We start from the raw sequence: 21,737 nt of genomic DNA on the forward strand, positions 1-21,737 counted from the left end.
GGAGTGGAGAAGAAGACAGATGGTAGTTTCTAGAGAGTGGATGGAAAATAAGGAAGCGGAGATGGCTGGTGCAGGCATCTCTCAGGAAGTCTGACTCTGGGAAGGAGCCAAAGGGAGCTTTTATGGGGCACCAGTAGCTCCCCCTGTGTCCAGACAGTCTGCTGCCTGGTTCCTGATTCAGGCACAATTACTTCAACTGATACTAAGGCCCTGAGGGCTCATGGTACCTTACAGCTTCAGAGGGACAAGTCTGGAGGAGGGAGTGCTTTCCTAGGAGACCCTGGCTAGCTGCAGGAGGAGAACCAGAACCCAGGCTGGAATCGCTCACCTATGGCCCCTGTCACACACCTGCGGTCCTTCCATGCCAGTCCTGAAAATGTGTGACTCACAAGAAGAGCAGCCAGTCAGAGAATTTTATTTCACTTATTTTCAATGACCCTCCCATTGACTTTGTTCTATTTTTTTTTTAATTAATTTATTTATTTATACAAGCACTGGGTACAGTCAGAAGCATGGGAGAGTGGAGAGTTCACCAGAGCCAGAGAGGGGAACAGAACAGGCAGAAGGACCGAAGTACACTGCTGAGGGGAGGAGCGGGCAGCCAGAGAGGTCTGAGCGCCATGTAGGACCCTCGCGGGTAGCCAGGGATTGAACAGGCACTGCAGAGGCTGTGGGCAGCTTCGCAGCCCAGCGCTCAACCGCTGCGCCACCGGGGAGGCCCCTGTTCTATTTTTTAAATCAGAAGAAATGGATATACCACTGCTCATGGGACTTACTAAGAAGAAACCCTTTGGAGGGGCTTTCACGACTCCCTTCCGCTTCAGCGATGTTTCCAGGCGGCATTAGCATGGGACACTGGGACCGGTGTGGCTCTCAAGGCCACCTCCCAATGAGGACTGGCTAACTGTGGGGGCAGTTCACCAAGAATACCTGTGCACTTCTGTCCGGTGGGGCTTGCTCTCCTGGGGGACTGTCCATGACCAGATGACAGCTGCTCACACGTACATCTTCCATCAGCAGCTGCATGCCCACCAGCTCGCCATGAGCCACCTTGAGGTCACCGTCCCTCAGGCTGCAGAAGCACAGCTGAAACCAAACACACAAAATCATCCTTTCCCCACACTTCTCTGTATCCTTTATGTATGGTACTATAGGAGAACACTGGAATAATTGTGTTTACAAGCTCTACCTCTCAACTATTTAAAAAAATCCATAAAAGCAGGGTAACATTTCTAGCTCAAAATCTTCCTGGGACATGCCAGACATGGAAGTACCAAGCTTCCCAACCCTTCCAGCAGTGTCTGCACATGGTGAGCATGTAGTGTGATAGGAATTTTTCTTTAAAAGTACAGTTATAAAAAAAAAAGTACAGCTATAACTGCAAAGGGAAAAATAAACTAGAATGTGAATTATCATTATCTCTTTGTGGGAGCTACAACTGATTTTTTTAAACCATTTTTCCTACTTTACTTTAAAAAAAACCAAAACCTTTTTACTATGGAGAGTTTTGATTATATCCAAAGCAAACAGAACAGTTCCCTCATCCAGTCCCAAGAACCACCAACCTATGCCCAGTTCTGCTACACGCCCCCACACTCCTTAGTTCTATATTAGTTTGAAGCAAATTTTTAATTGACTTTCCTGTTGTTCTTAATACTTTTCTATATTTTCTATTTAAAAAATGAAAACACAATAATATCTACTTCAAGAATGAAAAAACACAGTTGAAAGAAATCCTCCTCCTGAGTCCTGCTAAAGAGTTCTTTCCCCACGGCTGCTCGTGGGCAGGTCGGGAGTCACATGCTCTGGGCCACAATCTGGGAGATTCTCTAGAGGCCCACAGAGTGCCTGGGGACAGACGGCTCTCTCTCCCATCATTACTGGTCATGGGATCTTAGCTGAGTCTACACCCAGGTCAAAATCAGCTGAGTCCATCATTCTCCTCCGTCATAAGAAAGCATGACTCACCTTGCAGCATGATTTGACAGCTTCAAATCCAAACACTCTGGTTATTTCATATACGACTCATTGCTGACTAGAAGATGGAGAATCTGACCTATGGACCCAATGGCATCCTGCTAAGCAATCTGCATTCTGTGACAAGTGGGAAGCTCTATCCTACCTGCATGTTATACTCTAGGGTATCTGGACTGTTACTCATCACTGGAAACAGTCCTCCATCTTCCAGAAATGCTCTCCAAGGGAACAGCACAAATGCCTAAAAGAATCAAATCATAAACATGTCAGTACTTTATGTGGCCCCAAGTAATAGCGTTGTCTATGGACAGGTGTCTGTTGTCTGTTAGATGATCTATTTATTAGTGGAAATAGCTCTTGGTAGATCCTCCCTGATGCTGAGGGGGAGAATAACAATGTCATGTTTTTAATTGAATTTTCAGAAGGTGGTTAGATTACTAACGCCATTTGTGACCTTGTGCTGTTGCCATGACTTTTTGGCAGTCTCTAGCCTTCCTGGACCTTAAACCCCTTAGTTGAGAAGGTGGTTGATATTATTAGTGCATAGGAGCAATACTAGTTGCCAGGATTACATTCAATAACACATATTGTCACCAATTTTAAGGCTGCTTAAAATTCAGCTGCTGACCCAATTTATGTATTACACTGCTGCCATTGTTATTTATTAGATGGAAAAGATTCAGTGATGGTTTTGCAACCAGCTGTAAGCAGATATGATGTTGCTCTCATTAGCCTGTTGAGCAATGTGGAGGCAAAGACCCTGACTGGAAATAACAGCTGCCCACAGGGGCTCAGACTGCTCTACCGTGTGAATGGAGGGGAGCCAGCCAGGACTGCAGGCACTAACGCACTAAAAGTCCCTGCAAAATTTTAACCAAATGTAAACAAACGACAAAATTCCCTCCACATGATATACCTTTTATAGGTATAAAAACACCTCTAAACACACCTGGTGGCTCCCTGGATCCAGGGGCGGGGGCAGGCTGAGCTGTGAAGCAATAATGCTCTTCTTAAGAGGGCTGCTCAGTGGTGGCAGCCCGTGGTACAGGCCATCTGTGACACACTGGTAGGCAGGAACATTTCCAGTTGCCAAAAATGTCCTCCTATCAAAACATGGGGAGAATCTCACTGAAAGCAATTACATAAGTTTTTAAAGAGCAAAGGTTTCTTCAAAGTTACTATACAGCAAGATAACATTTTGAGATATGCACAGGTTTCTTCTTCAGCAAGCTCATCCCTCAGCCCCGTTTCTTCACACACTACCCTTCACTCTCACAGTCACGGCCCTCAAGGAAAAGGTTGATGCACCTGAGGCCACCACTGCCCAGTAGAACTTTCTCTGATGTGGAAATGTTCTATATTTCAATGTCCAAAATAGAACAGCCACCAGCCACATGTGGCTGCTGAGAACTTGAAATGTGATTACAGCAGCTGAGGAAATGAACTTTCAGTTTTATTCCATCTTGATCAATATTAAACTTAAAAAGCCACAGGTGGCTACTCTATTGGACATTCAGAGGAGGCTCTCAAATACAGGTTTCAATTATTGAATTGATTATTTTAAGACAGTAGCTAAAACAATAATTCTTGAGATGTAAAACCAAATTCTAAATTAAGTAGTACCTGCCTGGAATTGGAGAGAGAAGGGTTTTCATTTTGAACAAAACTTGGTTTTGCATAACAAGAACAAAAAATCCTGAAGCCTAGAGTATGAAATTTCTACCACAGTTATAGAGAAGGAAGTATGCATGATAAATTGCAATGGTTTTCCTGTCCAGAAAGAAATAAGAGTTTAGAGCAAGCAAAGAAGGACTGTTTCTAGAGCTTAGATCTAGTGGATGCCTAAGGAAAGAAGCTGACATGGGAGAGGTTGGTGGGGGGTGGGTATCTCTGAACAGAAGGGACGTTTGCCCGAAAACTTCATGGACTTGATCCAAGTCCTGGTTAGAAGGCAGACATGCTTTATAGGAGAGGGTCAATGACTCGGGAAGACTTTAGCACTGATAGAAACTAGAACCTCTCAGAGATGAACATACCATCAAAATGTGGAGGAAGATCCAGGGAGTGGCTGAGTTCCTAGAAATGGGTGTGTAGGTGGGATGCTTAGCAGCAAGCGAACCCAAAGAAACCCGAGATTGGACCAGCTAGCCCACAACAGAGATCGGTGAGGTGGCAACCCTTGCCTAACTGCTAGGATGATTTATAAGCGTCCCCGGCAACTTAGATCATATCCACGTGAAGGAGAAGGGTTTGTGTAAGGCCTAAAATTCAGGTCTAATATTTTGTGCTGCCTGGCCATCTGGTAAAACTGAGACCTCGAATGACCTAAAAACAAGTTCCCCTTCTCACTCAGCTCCACTGGATAAGTCCCCCAGTCAAACATCCTTCCTATTCAAAGGGACCAAGTTCGGCTTCTGCTCATCCATGAGTAGTGGTTTCAGTTCCTGCCAGGAACAGTCACCACTGATACAATGGCCCCCCCATGGGCTCTGACCTTCCGTGAGCAGATCTCCTTACCTGGCTGCTTCTTGCTGTCCTCTAAATGCCCAAGGTACATTCTACAGACACACATCCATTATGACACATATAGGTTGTACATATCTTCTTAAAACAATATTATAAAAGGAACATGTATTATCAGTCCAAGTCAAGTGAGCAGAAAGGCATAGTGTCCCAAACAATGTCTCCTGACTGAGTCCATTCATGTCATTTCTGCTCTTTGCTCCTACCCATCCATGGAACTCTTTCTCTCTCTGGGTCCAGCTTTGTTCATATCTTACTCAATTAACCCTTGATTGTATTATTTACATTTAAAATTTTATTTTGTATTTATTATGTTTTGACATCTTTTTATCACATTTTTTGAAATTGAGGTAATATTGTTTTACAACATTGTGTATGATACAGAGGAGTAATTTCACATCACTTCAGCTGCATGTCACCCCACCACACTCTGTGTCAAGGCACCCGTGGTCCAACCCCGTATCTTCTCCTCACTCTGCTCCCCCCACCCCATGAGAGTTCCAGGGATTGTTTTGTTTGTCCCATTGTTTTATTTCTTTATAGTCTGTCATCTTAAACAACCTTTCTGACCAGGGAAAGACTATCTCTCCTTGGGCTGCTTAATTCTTAGAGGTGGCAAAGGACTCAGGAAGAGCATGCCCTTGACAGGCAAACTAACCAATCCAGAGGTGGACCTCTTTACATCAATTCAGTAAACCCCAGGAAGCAGTATTCCTGACTTGATAATCCCAGGGACAGTCGTCAGGCACCTAGAGACCACATCGACAGGCCACTGGAATTATTCCAACCAGCCTGTCCTAGGACATTCTCCCTGCCCAGACTGGCCATTCTAGGCCATGGCCTGAACACTCTGCCTGCTCCTCTGAGCTCCTTGCTTTCCCATGTGGCTCTGTGTGCTGGTGCGTCTCCTGTTTCAAGGGCCTGTGGGCATATTAAATTTTGTTTTCCTGAGCCTCTCCTGTGTCTGCTGTCATGGCTGCAACCCCTTCCCCGCTAATCATCACCTAAGGGGATCCAACATTCACATGTTCTCTGATCCTGTGAAATACAGGCAGAACTTTGAAAGTACCAAATGTGAATGGGATCACAATCATAAGTACAGTTTTAGAGCTGCAAACATAGTTTTGTGCAGATATTAGGTTCATTAATTTATGGATGCTTGGAGAGCGATAAAAAAATATCAGTACAGTTCAGATGTAAACGTGACTGCTATTCTTAAGATATAGATTCATAGCATATGATATATACTCTCTAGAGAGACCAGAGTCAGATTACAGGCACCACTGATCAAATCATCAGTTACCCTCACTTTCTAATCCCTCAGTCTGGATCACTGTCCTTCCTAGGACACAGCTATCCTCCATCAGTAGACTAGCTTACTAGGGAACATATATAATGTAAAGCGGTCTCCAAATGATAGGCACCATTTTTAGCACTAGATAATATATTATTTTCTCCTTTCCACGGACTCTGTATTTTGGGAAAAAAAATCTTCCACCAAACATCCATTAAGCTCTTTCCTGTTTTTTAAATTAGTCACACCAGCCCCCAATTCAAGCAGTCAGCTGCAGGAAAAAGTAAGGAAACATGATACAAAGGAAGAGGTCTGGAGTCAGACCAACTGTAGGACTGTAAATTCTGCTACAACAGCTGTGTGACCCTGGGCAAGTAATGTAACTTCTCTGAACATCTATTTCCCCTTCTGTAAAATTGGCGAAAATGATACCTGTCCCACATACTTGACTTTGCGGTGGTGAGGAGTCAACCAAAGCAAGTTCCCTCTCTCTTAACCTTACTCAGTTCTAGTGATCGTCTATCATGCCTTTAGAAGTACTGAAAATGGTTTGTGAGCCCCTTGGCTTGTAACCCACTGGCTCATAACCCACTTGGACCTTCATTTGGTAAACTCTGGCCCATGCCTTCTTCCAGGCTGAGTCTCATCAGCACAGCTTGCTAGTAGTACCTAAGATACAGGGAAGATTATAGGAATAAAAGGCTGGCTTGCTACCCATGCCAATCACCAGCCCTAGGAAAGTTTTCCCAGCAGCTCCCTAAAATACAGGAATATCTGCACCAAATTCTCCAAACTGTCTGCCTTACTGTCAATAAGCAGCCCAGAGTTTCCTAGAACCCCTAATCATCTTCCCACAGCAGGATCCTAGGCAAGCTGGTTCAAACCACAGGGAGCAGGGAATTCATGGGGTACTTGCGAGGGTTTTCCCTTGAGGCAAGAATAAAATTAAATTAAATTAAAAACACAACCTCCCCCTGCAAAGTGGCCCTGATGCAGCAAGTCAAAAGGGGTGACTCTCCATTTCTCAGCCCAGACCGGGCAGCCATGATCTGAGGTAGGTCGAGCTCACAGGAGGTCTTCTGAATGTCTCCCAGAAATCCCAAGCACAGTTTAATATCTGCTTGTTTAAAGACACTCAGCCAGATAAGCATGCAAATAAAAATAAATTTAAAGATGAAGACCAAAGCAACAAAAATGCAAGGACCAAGAAGCTGATGTTTTCTTTAGAACTGGCTTGATGTTCTCCTAAGTCAGGTTTAGCGCAGGAAGTTACTGTACCTTCAGGGTATTTCCTCAAAATTCTCCTTTTCATCTGAATCACTTTGAACATCAACAATACATTTAGATTAAAGGCACTTTCCATACCATGTTATATTCTATTCTGTGTTGTTCCTTTGAGCATTTTTTAAAAATTGTATTTGTTTGCCTTTCTCCTAATTCTGATTTAAAGAGTCTTAAAATCAGCATATGGCAGACCCTTCCCTTAAAGTGTCAAATAGTGAATGTTTTCAGTCTGGGGGACTGTATGGTCACTGCTGCCAAGTTTCTGACTCTGTGACTATGGTATGAAAGTAGCAAAAGATAATACATAAAAGAATGGGCTTGGCTATATTCCAAAAAAATTTTATTTATTGACACTAACATTTGTATTCCATAAAATTTTCATATGTCACAAATACTACTCTTTTCTTGATTGTTTCCCCCCAACCATGTAAACATGTCAAAGCCATTCTTAGCCCACAGGCCAGACAAAATCAGGCAGGGGCCCAGGAGAGTAGTTTGCTAACCCCTGACTTAAATGGGAGAGACTGATTACAACCACCACACCACGCAAGCATTTCATTTCAATGTGAATGATTAATTCATTGGAAATGAAAAATAAGCTCAACCTTCAGGCATTTCTTTTATTTTTTAAATTTTTAAAAATTAAAGTCTTTAAAAAAATTTTTTTTTGCGCTAACATTGGTTTGCAACACTGTATATGATTCAGAGGTGTAGGGTCACACCTCAGAGGCAGGTTACCACCTCACACCAATTGGCTGATAACACCTGCAGGTTGGTGGAGGTGTTATCACTTCACACAGAGTGAAGACAGACCCTGGGCTTTGTGCTTCTAATATTGTGGAGGGTGGTTCCAGTATCCTTGGGTCTTGCCCTCAGCTGGTGCAGAGCAGGGTGAGGGCGTGGAGACTGCTCTGCCTAGGAAGGCGCAGCTATCAGGGAACCTGAGCTAATCTGCAGAGAAGCAGGAGTCAGATTAGATGACTCACTGTCCTATTGTTCTTGGGTTTCATCCCCCCCCCCCCCCCATGTTGCTCTTATTCTAGGTAAGAGTTCACACTCTAGAGGAGTCTTTAGTTTACCTAAGCAAAAAGCTCCCCAGGGTAAACAGCAGTCATATTTACTCAGAGCTGGTGAACTCTGGGAAGGGAGTGGGGAAGTTCCTCAAGCTTCCTGCTGCTTTTGATTATCTAAGGACTTCTTGTTTGCAGGTTCAGCACTAAGTAAATGATCAGGAGCGTTGACATTTATCTTTCAGCTTCTCACTCCTGGCCCCTCTTTTGGGTCCCCTTTTCTATCTACATTGCTACCTGGCCTCCATCACAGTTCTCAGACTTGGGAATCAAAGACACCGAGGTTCTAATTCTGATCTGCCACTTACTAGCTGTGTGATTTCATATATATATATATATATATATGTATATATATATATACATATATATATATATATATGTATATATATAACTCCCGGAAGAAAAAAGATGGGAGGAAATGTGAAAAATGAAGGACTAAGGGGACACATACCATCCTGGGCAGTTCTCTCTGAGGTTCTCTGCAAATATAATCAACCCAGATACAGGACTCAGTGCCCTTCATTCCTGCAGAGTGCACCAGGACCAAGTTTCCTGGGAGAAGTAGTTAGTTTAACCCCAGGTAGCTGGAATCCAAAAAGTCTGGGGTACAGTCCTATTTCTTCCCCCTATGTAAATTCCTCACAAATTCTGGGGTTTCAGAGTCCTCAGGTTAATGAATGGACCTCCTGGAGATTAGTCAGAGCTTTACATCCTACAAGGTTGAGTAAACGATAGTGCAGAAAATTGTATGTTAATAAAAGAAAGTACATTAACTTGATTTTTTTTTTTTTATCCAGTTGCATTTATATTCTGAATCAGAGTGCCCTGATTCTCACAGTAAAGAGGATCCTGAGAAGAGAAGATAGAATTCAGGACAACTCCCATCTCCATTCTTTAGAGACACCCATGTTAAGGGTAGGAAGTTATTATATCCCACCGGTGGGGTGCTGCTCTCTGAAATCCCTCTTGTTGGATAAACGATCACACTGGGAATTAATCAGAGGAAGTTAATTAATATTGACATTTTAAAAACAAGCAGATAGCCACAGGCCTGACCTCTTCCCTTGCCATGGAAAACTTAGATATACTAGAAACATGTGACTCTTATTCCAAACTAATTTTCTCATCATAATCAATCAATTAAATAAACCACCTTGCTGTCTGTAGAGTACATCATATCTACAAGGTCAGAGGTAAATTTATTGATTTATAATTTTAACTCAAGATAGCCAATGCTACTCACATCAGAAGTACAGTGAAGATTCTGTTCTTTTGAAGGTAAATAAGGGCTGAAAAAATAAACAAATCTCTGGGAAAGAATCATCTTGTGGTGCCTGGACATTGGTGGGGGTGTGGTGAGTTATGTGCTATAGCTGAGGTGAGAATATGTACTCCTGGAACCAGTACTGTGCTGTAAACTCATGCTACCTCAGTAAAAGAAAAATATCATGTTCAGAAGTATAAAAATATATTATTCCCAATTAGACCACATTGAATATTGAAGGCAAACTAACTGTATTGAAACCACATTTTAACAAAATCAAGAATACTATTACCTGACAAAATTCGCCACTGCAGCAGGGCACACGAGGTGGCCCCGTGTTCTGGATCCAATCTTGCTCCTGATTATTTTAAGTTTGTTATCTAATCTTGCCAAGAGCTGCCTCCCTCAATGGTCACACAGAAACACTTGCCCTGCAGAACGTTCTAGAGAGGGCTAGGACTCCAGACCTTACCGGATGAGGTGCCTCACTGCAGTGTCAAACTGCAGAAACATAACCTCCCTTCGAAGGAGGAGGGCCTGGGCCACCTGGGAAGGGTCTTGGGGGTTCTGGAGGCTGTCAATCATTCTCTGTAGCTCTTGAAGCTCAGATCCTGGAAGATGGACAGCATTTTAATCAGACAATGTGAAATACAGGCTATTATAGCTAACCCAGTGAGCCATCATTTCACTTCCAAAGCTGACTATCTAAATGGACTTCTCTTTCTTTCTCTGTGGGTATACTAATTATATGTTTTGCAAGGCCAGCAAAGTCTCCTTCTCTAGAACCCACGGTCTGAGTTATCTTTCCTTCCTTCCTTCCGCCTTTCCTTAGGAAGATAAAAACTTGCTTTGCTTTCTAGAATAAGAACATGCTGTTAAAAGAAAGTTTGAAAATTGACTAAGCTATTTCAGTCTCTAAATAGACTGAAACAGAACAATGGGAAAATATAGACCTCAGTAAATCTATTAAGGTCTCTTGAAATTATTTTCGATTTTAAACCAGCACTCATTTCTCCAAGCCATACTATCCAAATAACCCTTCCTGTCAAGCCCATATTGTCACTGGTTTATTTAAGAAAACTCCAGACCTTCCAAGGCAAGAAAAAATACATATATATGCAAATACGTATACTGTACGTGCACACATATCCATTCTTCTAGGAGATTCTCTTCATTTTAGAACGAGATATGAGAGATCCTAAATTGATATCTTGTACTTTTACTGCAAGGAGAGGCTGGTATAAATACATCTATATGTGTTATGGATGGAAATTTAAGTTGGAGGCCTTTTGGGACACTCAATGCTGGGTTGAGGAACCTGACCTGGATCTAAATGGCAGTCCTAGCATTTTTATTATTGGCCCAGGGAAGATGCTGGTCAGAATGGGAAGACAGCAAAAAATTATGAGCCCTTAGGGAACACAGATGGGGAGGGTAGGCCCACCATGCCAGGGCCACCAGAATGTGCGCTGATCCAAAATGCTCACTATCTCCCCATGAGGACAGTAATAGCTTTCTACTTGAGAGGACATTCCTGTTATGGGAAGAGAAGGATTGTGGAAATTGAATAGCACCCGATATGTAGCCCAAGGCAGGAGAGAGATGGGAGATCCACACGGTATTTCTAGTCATTCTATCTCAACAGCATGTCTTGACCCAAGCAGACTGCCCCGTCTGGCCTGGTATTGGATCTCCTCCCACGGTTCTGATGTGGCAGGCAGAGGAGTTGAGAGAGTGCGGTGCTATCCATGACAGCCTAATCAGAGCAGATCCAAGACTGAGGATGGTCAATAATACTTGCAATATATGCTCTTAGCTTTAGGGAAAAATGAAGCATCCAGATTTCACATCCAGTTGATGTTTTACATATGACACACAGTCTCTTACGGTCATATTGAACTGAAAGGAAACTTCCACCAGAAGAGAAGTTGTGCTGTGCGAGCTGTGCCCACTTTAGTGTTGGTGATGGGAGGCTAGTGAGCATTATTGGTTCAAGTCCTAGTGTGTTTGGTCTACAAGCAATGAACTCTGTTAAACAAAGCAACAACCAGCGGGAAAGATTTATAATCCTCTGCACATATATTGCACAAACTCTGCAGTTAAAGCTATGTAAAGTATAAATATAAAGTGTATTTGGGGAAGGGAGTAAAGTTAAAAATAATTCATTCATTGGAATGGTCATTTTATAGGGTGATTTCCTCTCTCTTCATTATTTCTACTACTGTTTGTATCAAGCTGTGGGTGTACTTTTACGTGATTGTTTCCACCAAAATTGTTCTGTGCTGAGGCTATCATTAAAATATAGACATGCATGTGGGGAATGCCCTTTCCTTGTTATTTACTGATTTTACAATCATTCTGGATTCTCTGTTTGTGGGGTCACACTACTTGATGGGCGCTGAAGTGGCAGACGTGGGCAGTGATGATGGGCTGAGGTTGCCAGGTGGCAGAGGTGACAGGGTGGGGGTGGAGCCTCGGCCAGGATGGGAGTCTTTTCTGACACCTTTCCCCAGGAGGGTCTGGCTTAAAGACAGAAAGATCACAGTGCCCTGTGTCCTCATGAACCCTCAGGGTAAGTGCACTTTGTTCCTAGTTTGTCTTAAAAGTTCCTCATTTGTCTCAAGAAACTCAGAGCGTACAGTATTTGTCCTTTAATTGGCCTCCTAATCCTTTAAAAGAAAATCTAGGGTAATTTCCACATTCTGATTACATCTGCTTCAGGATGAGTCCAAAGGTTGCTGCTGGCTTTCAAGGAAGGAGAGAGCTGAGCAGGCCCACAGTGTCCAGGAGCTGCTTCTTCAGTCAAATGAGATCAAAAGCTGAAACTTGGAGTATTCCTCTAAAAAGCATTTTAGAACATTTGAGTTCACAACAGTAATTCATCTAATGCTAATAGTTCCAAGAAAGTAGCAGGGTGGGTCTAGAAATAGACCGTCCCATCTTTTCACCTTCATTTTCCTTGTCTCCTCTGGGAAGCAGGCCAGGTACCAGAAGCCTAGTTTTCTCTAAAAGGATGATTACCTTAGGGTGAGATTTTTTTTATATAGTTCAGTGTGCTCTTAATCTATTTTCAGCAAAGCAGAGTTTGCAAAAACTTTGCACATTTACCCTGGAGCACAAATGTTTTCACTGGCAACATGACAAGGCGCATGTCTCTAATTGCACACCTCAGACAACCTGGGCCCCACGTATCGGAATGGCTTCTGGTTCATAAGCAGAGAAACAATAAGAAACCCATTTCCTTCATCCTGAATTTCCAGGCCCTCAACAATTTGGCCTTATTCCTGTGCTGCTAACTCTCACACTGGTGGGATCACCTTTGTCTGGGTGGGGTAGCCCTGCCTGCTGCCTTTGTCAATATCCTCCTACTTTCACATTTTGCTCCTACTTTCCTCCTATTTTTCCTCCACTGATTCAAATCCACTCCTCCCGAAGGAAGAAGCCTCCCAGATCATCTTCTCTGCAGGCTCGGCCCTCCAAGCTGCTGTTGGACGCCTTGTGTAGTGACAGCCTTTCAAAATATGGCTCTTTCTCAGCTTCTCTCTTATCTCCATATAACACCTATCTTCCCATCTCAAGGGCAAGGATGTATTTTTTCCTGGCTCCTGTCTGAAGCCCAGCTCCCACACCTTCCCAAAGCCAGCAACTCCCCTGAGAGGGCATTAGTTCATTTTCTGGACAAATAGAGACCCAGAGAGTGAAGTGGTCAGCTCCCAGGGGCAGAGGCAGGAAGACCCGCAGGTCCTTAGTTCCTGGTGTGGCATACTTTATGGTTTAATCTGTAGATGTGGAATCAGTTGGCTGGAGACAGTATGTAAATGGGACTTTCCCTTTGCCCTGCTTATCAGTCACTGATAAAAAAATGTTACTTCTGTCTTTCCAAGTATTAAGAACTTTATGGTAATTAAGGAGGCATACTTTCACAATATATATATATATACCAAATCATCACAGTGTACACTTTAAATATCTTAAAATTTTATTTGTCAATTGTACCTCAATATAGCTGGAAAATAAAACAGCCTTATAGAATTGCAACAGAACACTGAAAGTGATTTTAACCACCTTGATCACTTACCAATGCCCTCGGTTCCTCCCCAGTCACCCCTCAACAGATTAGGACTTAGAGGAAATGCAAAACATGCTGGGCAATTTCCAAGTTTAGAAAAACTGCAAAGGTACGCCACAATGTCATGGAGAGAGGCTATCAGCTGCAAAGTCAGCTTTAGGGCTCTAAAAGCTGCCTGTGGGTGAAATCAATACAAAGATATAAGTTTTAAAAAGTTTCTAAGCGGTGTATAAAGACAAGCATTGATTAGGGACAATATCTTTAAACAAGAAATATTTAGAAAACGTTTTCACAGTACGATATAAATAATAATTATAAGATACTATCAGAAAAAAGAAAACAGCAAACTTATTCATGAACAATGTTGGATACCTTTAGACAATGTAAGAGGGTATGTCTGTGTGTGTGCGTGTGAGACACTGTTTCTTTTTTGTTGGTGGCCAAGGTCATTGGTGGCCATAATCACATCAAACGTCAAAATGAGTCTGTATAACTATCTATGACTCATAGGATAAAAATAAATTCCTTGCAGGTAACTGTGTTCAGACAACATTGCTTTGAGGGAATATTCTATGAGCATTTATCAACATTTTAAACACCCAACTGAAAATCAAACACTGGACCTTAAATAGCACCCTTCAAGTGAAGGAAAGGTGAAAAATTGTATCTAACTGCAGAAGATAGTATATAGCTATATATAGTATATATATATATACAGTGTGTATGTATTTATACATATATACACGCACAGTATATATACTGTATAAATGTATATTTATGTATTTAAAACATATCACAAGTGTTCAATGAAAGAGTAGTCCTGTTTTTCATTTTTCCAAGGAAACTTAGTACTGTTTTCCATAGTGACTGTACCAATTTACACTTCTACCCTTAGGGCACCTAGCTCCCTCTTCTGCACAGACCTACCAATATCTTTTGTCATTTTGATAATAGTCAACCTAACAGGTGTGGGATGCTATCTCACTGTGGTTTTGATTTGTATTTTCCTGATGATTAGTGGTGTTGAGCACCTATTCAAGTACCTGGTGGCCATCTGTATGTCTTCTTTTGAAAAATGTCTATTCAGGTCCTTTGCCCATTTTTTAAATCAGGGTTTTGTTGTTGTTGTTATTTGTTTTGTTTTATTTTGTTTTGTTTTGTCTATTGGGTTGTATGAGTTCCTTATATGTTTTAGGTATTACCCTCTTATCAGATATATGGTTTACAAGTATTTGCTCCTATTCTGTAGGTTGTCTTCATTTTGTTACATGTTTCCTTTGCTGTGAAGAAGCTTTTCAGGTTGATGTAGTTCCATTAGTTTATTTGTGCTTTTGCTGCATGTATTTTATTGTTATATCAAAAAAATCATTACCAAGACAAATATCAAGGAATTTTCTCCCCCTATTTTCTTCTATTAGTATCACATCTTACTCCTAAGTCTTAAATCCATTTTGAGTTAATTTCTGTGAGAAATGTACGGGAGCAGAAAGAAAATTCCACAACCTCTCTGAGGTTCTTTCAGGCTGATAGAGCAAATAAATTAACATCAGACAGAACTAGGAGAAAAAAAGACTAACCTTAATTATATATGTATGGAAAATTTTTATGGCTAAAAATTCTAGAGTAAATGGGATATCTGTGGGTTTGTACCTAGCTAAGGACTGGAGTAGGGGCCTAGGATTTCAAGGAGAGAGGAGAGGGTCTCACAGGATGAGGAAGGTATGACTTCTTATGACAAAACCAGATGCCCCAAGATAGGGTTCTCTGATCAAAATGCTCTTTCTAGAGATGATCCTAAATCTGTGTAATTTTCATTCTTTAAGGTAACGGTTACTGTTTCTCTTGAATCTCATGGGGCCTCTATTGACTTCAGCTCTACAGGTCAAGGTGGTGACACATACTGGGAAAAGTCTGCTCTGGACACCCTGGGGAGTCCTATCCTTCAAGTGTAAGATAGAGGTCTGGTTTCTTTCTTTTGGTGTACAACAACCCTGATCCAGTAATTCTACTCCTGGTATACAGCCCAAGGAAATGAAATTAGTACTTCAAAGAGAGTTGTGCGCAATAGTTAAGATACATAAACAACTTAAGTTCTAGTGGACTGATGGATAAAGAACACACACACACACACAAAATGGGATATTATTCAGTCATCAGAAAAGAACATTTGAGGCAACATGAATGAACCCAGAGGGCATGAAACATATTGAATAAGTAGAGAAAGACACATACTATATGATCTCATTTATATGTCAGCACTAAAAATAGATAGATGATAGATAGATAGATAGATAGATAGATAGATAGATAGATAGATAGATGATTGATAGACAGATAGATAGATAGAGACTCATAGGAAGGTACTTCCCAGGAGGAAGGGGAAATAGAGAAATGTTGGTCATTTAGTTATAGATGAATAAATTCTGGGGATCTAATGTACCTGATGCCTACAGTTAATGATACCACATTGTATACATGCAACTTGCTAAACATAGATAAATATTCTTAGCACAGTAGAGGTGATGAATGTGTCAATTAAATGAATGTGGTAATCATTTCACTATGTACACACATCAAATCACATGTTCTATACTTTGGATATATAATTCTATTTGTTAATTATAATTATAATTCAATAAAGGTGAAGGGGAAAAGGGTGAGCAATTTAGATTGTTAGACAAGTTTTCACTTTCAATGAAAAATTAGAATGTTTCCAAATTGCCATTTTCAACATAGCACTTTATCTGGTAAATACTTATTTGAGTGTTTAAAGTACAAATACTTATTTGAGAGCTTTATGTATTTCTATATCCACTCTGTTTTTAATGATTACCAATATTATCCTCTAGCAGTAAGTTGGGTACTTAGAGCAACCGCTCAAAAACAGTAACCTGCTGACTACTGTGATTAAGTGTATGTCAGCCTCCACTTAGCTTCAGGGCATCACGGTGGGGTTTTCTTGAAGGGTCTGGGAGGAAATTGAGGATTAAAAAGGAATTTTCGAAGATTGAATTAGAGTTCCCTAATGACCATAGAGAAATAGAACTCAAGAAATAATGAGGCCCGAGAGAAATCATAATAAAGCAGGCAAAAATATTAGAAGTTGTGAGAAGATTTCATTTGTTAGATGTCCCTGGAAAAAAACAAGAGACGTTCTCTGAAACTGGTATGTTTAATTGTGAGACATAAAAAATAGCCAGTTTCCATTCTGGCACACATTAAAAATATACAAACCTTTTCTGGCAGAGTTTTGAACATAACCAACACTTCAGAAGGATGGGGTATGAACCATATATTGAGGAAAACGTTCCCATCAGCAGACAGCAAACTTCGTGGCCGGGGCTGAAAACTGTGAAATTAAAAGAAAATTCTGGAAGGCACAGCATTTCTCTCTAAACAAGAGGTGGGGAATGTGAACTATTTATACCACCATCCTCTGGCCATAGTGCCTGAGCCCAGATGGTGGTGACCCACAAGCCCGGTGTCCAAGGCTCAGTGGCCTCTTTCTTAGGCCACACACAGGTGGCCACAGTTATAAATAGCTCCACAGAAGAAGGGCAGTCAGGCTGATTTTAACTTCAACTGTGTCAGAGGAAGGCGTGGGCATGGAGGGAGGGAAAGGTGTGGTAAGGAAGGAAAGGAAGGGGGTGAGTTAAGTGGCCAGCATCATACAGGGTGTAGCTTATTTTCTCACTGAACTCTTGTAACAACTGAAGAATGTGCCCATTTTGTTCCCATTTCACAGATGTGGAAATTGAGGCCCTATTGAGGTTAGGTAGGTCTCACTTACCCCACTCTTAAGAGATGAAGTTGAGATTATTTAAATACAGATCTGTTCAGTTCTAGATCCAGCCTCTATTTTCCTTCCTGACCCCGCCTCGCCTCCCCATGTATTTTGTAGTGTTCTTCAAATTCTGGCCTTCGTTTTCCTTCTTTCTCCTCTCTCTACACTGCTCTCCTCCAAATACCTTATCAGTTGGTAGATGTGGCCATCTCTTTGTTGTGGGTTTATACACAAACACATCATCTATCTATGTCTGGTTTCAGAATTCACATAAGCCCAGATTCCTGCCATTTGGCTTGAGAAATAGATGTTACCAGCTTGTCTATAAAGTTTCAGTAGCTTTCTAAATGGTCACTGACAATCACCTTGCTCTTTCACCCTGTTTGTTGAAGGACAAACACCAGATTTATGGATCTTTCCCATCACTGTACATTCTGCTTCCCTAGACCTTGGGCAGGAGCTGCTCAGAAGTGCATATGCTGTCTCGCATCTGTGCCTTTGCACATGCCGTCTCCCAGCTTGAACTGAATTTCTTTTTCTTGTCCACCTGAACAACTTCAAGACCTAGGTTAGGTGTCCCCTCTTCTCTGAGGCCTGCCTTTCTCCTCATACCCACCTTCCCAATTCTTCAGACAATACTGAACATTTCCTGGTGGGTGCTTTCAATATAGTTTTATTTTATTCTATATCACAGTGCACCATAACTACCTCTCTCTTTCCTCTTGCTTGGAGGGCAAGGACTCCGGCTAATCCATTGCTGCACAGTGCTTGGCACCACAGTGCCATGTACTGTTGTCCAGGTCATGCCCCGAGACAACCAACAGTGGTCAAGGTCCAGCTTATACTTCACTTGCCTAGCTCTGCAGCCTGTGTGGGACTGTCCCCACCCAGATGAATGGGACAAGTGCTGGCTCCTGTGTGTCACATTGTAAGGGCTCAATTAATATTAGTGTCCTTGCTCTCTGTTCTTTCTTCATTTGTCCACCAGTCATTGCCAGTGCTCCTGGGAACATGGTCCACTATGAAATGTGGTCAATATCACCCTAGTCTCTCATGTCCTCTGGAATGTGAAGGACATAGGGGATTCAAGGTGTGTCCTTGGAAAATGAGTTCCCTGTGGCTTTCAGCTGTAGAGACAGGTTGGGGGCAAGGGTAGGGTCTCTGCAAAAACCAAACAAAGCACAATACAGTCTTCTAAGGATTAGGTTGCATCTTCAAATTTTAAACTTATAGAGTATATGCTGCTCCTAGTCAAGGGATGGCAAGCATACAGAACGGAGACCACCTTTCTCCCCTTCCTTGACCATGGCAGAAACTGGCAATCACTTGCAACACTTTCAAGCTCAGGATGACTCAGAGCTCTCAGCAGGTCACAAACACATTGTTGGAATTAACAGTGGAAAGAAAGCTTATTTCTTACCCTTGATCTAACCCAACTCCTTTGATGAATGAGAGAACCTCTGTCCTCCATGACCCTCATTCCCCAACTCTGTCCCTTCATCTCTAGTTAATCTTGGCCTGGGATGATTCCCATCTATCATTTCATGAACATTCTTAAATATTTCCTTTCTAGGAAGTCTCTCCTCAGCAGCCCTATTCCTTGGAATAGCTTGCTCTAGACACCTTAGCACTGAGAACCACAGCATGCTTAACTTCAGAGAGCTGCTTCAATTTCCTCACTCATAAAATGAAGAATTGAGATACAGAGGTTGAAGAGTAATGATTTGCCCAAGATCTCAGAACAACTCATGACTGTTTGCCCAAGATCTCCAAACAACTCATGACTGAGCTAGATAACATCCAAATATTCTAACTCCCAGGCCATGGCTTTCTCCTTCTTCTGGCTATGGTTCAATTCTTATTATGATTCATGGAATCATAGACTTTGGAATTAGAAAGAATCTTATGCAGTACCTTTTCCAAATTTCCACAGCCTTTCTTTAGGCTTCATTTTATGTGAATGTTTTAAAAAAGGAAATTTTAAACTCTAGAGAGCCAAGGAAGGAGGAGTTGGGTGTAGGGGCAAAATACTGAATCTGTATCGGTGGCAGCTCCTGCAGCGCTGGCTGTATGGCTTGGGCTCTGGCAGGCACTCACTTTGCTCACACTTTCCTGGCCTAAAACCTTACCCTGAAATTATCACACATTAACTGACCAAATGACTAAGGCTCAAGGCTTTTCCACCTTAAGTGACTGTTTCCCGTAATCCTTAGGAAACGTGCAGTTATCCACTAGAAACAATAAAGGAATAGAGCAAGCCTTGAGGGTTTTTTTTTTCCTTTCCACTTCCTGACCTCTTTATTTACTTGCTGCAAATAAAACAGATCAGAAACAAAAATAGACTTCCCAAATACATTTTATTCTAAATACAAATGTAGTGAACTAGTGGTCAGATTTCTGGAAACTATTTTTAAAATTTGACCCCAAATGTAGATTGGGCTTATAAATGGTGAGTTGGCTCATTGGTGAATGAACTAATGGAACTAAGAAGTCATAGAAGATTTTGCTGCAATGTTTCATATCAGAGAAAGATGCATTTTAGTATCCTTGGGTAACAGGTATTCAGTCAAACCCTTTAGCAAAATAGTCGGAATATTCTCCCAGGGCTTCCCTGGTGGTACAGGGGTTAAAGTCTCAGTACTATCAAGCTATCACCAGCCACTGCAGCATGAGTTCAATGCCTGGCAAGACAGCTGACCCACATGGCACAGCAGACCTCTCCTGTCTTGCCTGCTACTCCCCTCAGCAGTGGATTTCAGTAGATCTGCCTGTTCTGCTTCTTACTCTGTCTCTGGTGAATCCTCTCACATACCCACCCACCTCTGGCCTGCACCCCAGTTCTTGTGTGCATAAAATAAATCTTACAAAAAAAAAAAGATAATCTCCCAGTAGGAGAATCCTGAGGTCCACTATAGTGACTGTACTAGCTGAGCTCATGAGACAAACAGTACTTTCCATAAACTGTGTATTTGATTGGGGCAAGATAAGAATGGCCTATTTTGACAGCCAGCTATCAATCAATCTGGCTTAGGGACTCAAGTTCTTTCACTCCCTAGCATTCTCTAGGCTGTTCTATTAACCCCCTTTTTCTTTGTGAACTCCAACTTACCTGTCACCCCATCTTTGAAATTATCCCTGAGGCCCTGAGTTAGAGCTAAACATTCCTTTTGTGTCCTCATAGAAATTTTCACATGCTTCTAACATGTTATCTTTGAAATTTTTGAAGTTACTTGTTTGGTTATAGAGTTTTCCCCCATTTGAATGAACTCATTGCCAGAGTCAATGACTTATTCACCTTTGTAACTCCAGTATGCAGCAAAGTACCTGGCACTAAGTAAGCACTGAATAAATAATGACTGAACAATGCATAAATGAGTAAGTGAGTGAAAGTGTGGTCTGATACAAGTGGTATTTCAGTTCCCTTCTATCTATGATCATATTGAGACACAAGGCAAGCTAGGAATTAGGCAGTTTTAGGGACACTGCAGGAGGGGACCTCAGAGAATTGAGGAAGGCTTCAGAGATAAGGGCAACAAGAGGAGTGTAACCAATTCCACTAGGAAAAACAAACATCCCAGGACCAAGGACAACATTGTTAATGCTGGTCCTGGTTTCCTTCAGGTGGTAAAGGGAGGCAGAGAGAGGAGAAATAGAGAATGGTTTAATTTATGGACAACTTAGAAGGGCAGCTGTTTAACTTCAATGCAGGGATGCCCATCCTAGTGTTAGGGGGGAAAAGGATGTCCCAAAGCTAATTCCATATAAGCTTTGTGGACTCCACCCCCACCCCAGGTCAAAGCCAAAGACACTGGGAACTCCAAATCCCATCACCACCAAAGGGAAGGTGGCTGGGACCTGAGGGTGGGGTTAAGCAGCCAGGTGGATATAAAAGGCAGACACGTGGGCTTTGGAGGATCCCCCATTTTTGGCTCTCCGCCAGCTCGCAGCGCCAGCTCTGAGAGTGACTTTGGGTTTCCAGGTCGTCGGATCGGGTAGGACGCATTAAAGACTTTATTTCCCTATTTTCTCCCTGCGTTGTACATTTTCCTTATTTCCTTTTCTCTTGTAAATAAACCTTTTATTAACCCTTTTGTGTGTGTCTGTAGTAGAGTATTCATAAGTCCCTTTAAAGCGCACGGGTGAGGACCCACAGCCAGGAACCCGTTTAATATCGGGGTTGCTCTATAACACTAGGACTGGGCCATAAAGATAAAGATGCAACAAATGGGGAAAGACAGACCTGCTAGATAAGGAATGTGAAGATCCCCCCCTCAGTAGCAAATTAAGTGAAACAGCCGAGAACTAACCAATCACCAAGAGACTGGTGGAGCTTCAGAATAATTAGGGGAAAAAGGTCTATATTCCCTGAGACACGACTCCACTTTGGCTTCCTTGCCCCTTCCAGGCCTGGTTTCCTGGCCTGGGAGTCCCACTTTATTTCTGTTCTTTTTCTCCTCAATAAACTTTTTCTT

At 42.0% G+C, this 21,737-nt stretch overlaps 1 protein-coding gene across 1 annotated transcript in view; it reads right to left on the reverse strand.

Moving 5' to 3' along the window:
• Positions 1–21,737, reverse strand: part of LOC311187134 (uncharacterized protein) — a gene marked incomplete at both ends in the record, with an annotated part of 128,839 nt that overhangs the window by 38,131 nt on the left and 68,971 nt on the right. The window contains 6 exons of the mRNA XM_084258407.1: positions 922–1,086; positions 2,123–2,218; positions 2,927–3,077; positions 9,885–10,023; positions 13,491–13,652; positions 16,712–16,830. Coding sequence (XP_084114533.1) covers positions 922–1,086; positions 2,123–2,218; positions 2,927–3,077; positions 9,885–10,023; positions 13,491–13,652; positions 16,712–16,830 — 832 coding nt within the window. The remainder of the gene's footprint in view (positions 1–921; positions 1,087–2,122; positions 2,219–2,926; positions 3,078–9,884; positions 10,024–13,490; positions 13,653–16,711; positions 16,831–21,737) is intronic.

The sequence above is a fragment of the Talpa europaea genome (assembly GCF_964194135.1).
Source record: "Talpa europaea genome assembly, chromosome: 2".
Lineage (NCBI taxonomy): Eukaryota > Metazoa > Chordata > Mammalia > Eulipotyphla > Talpidae > Talpa > Talpa europaea.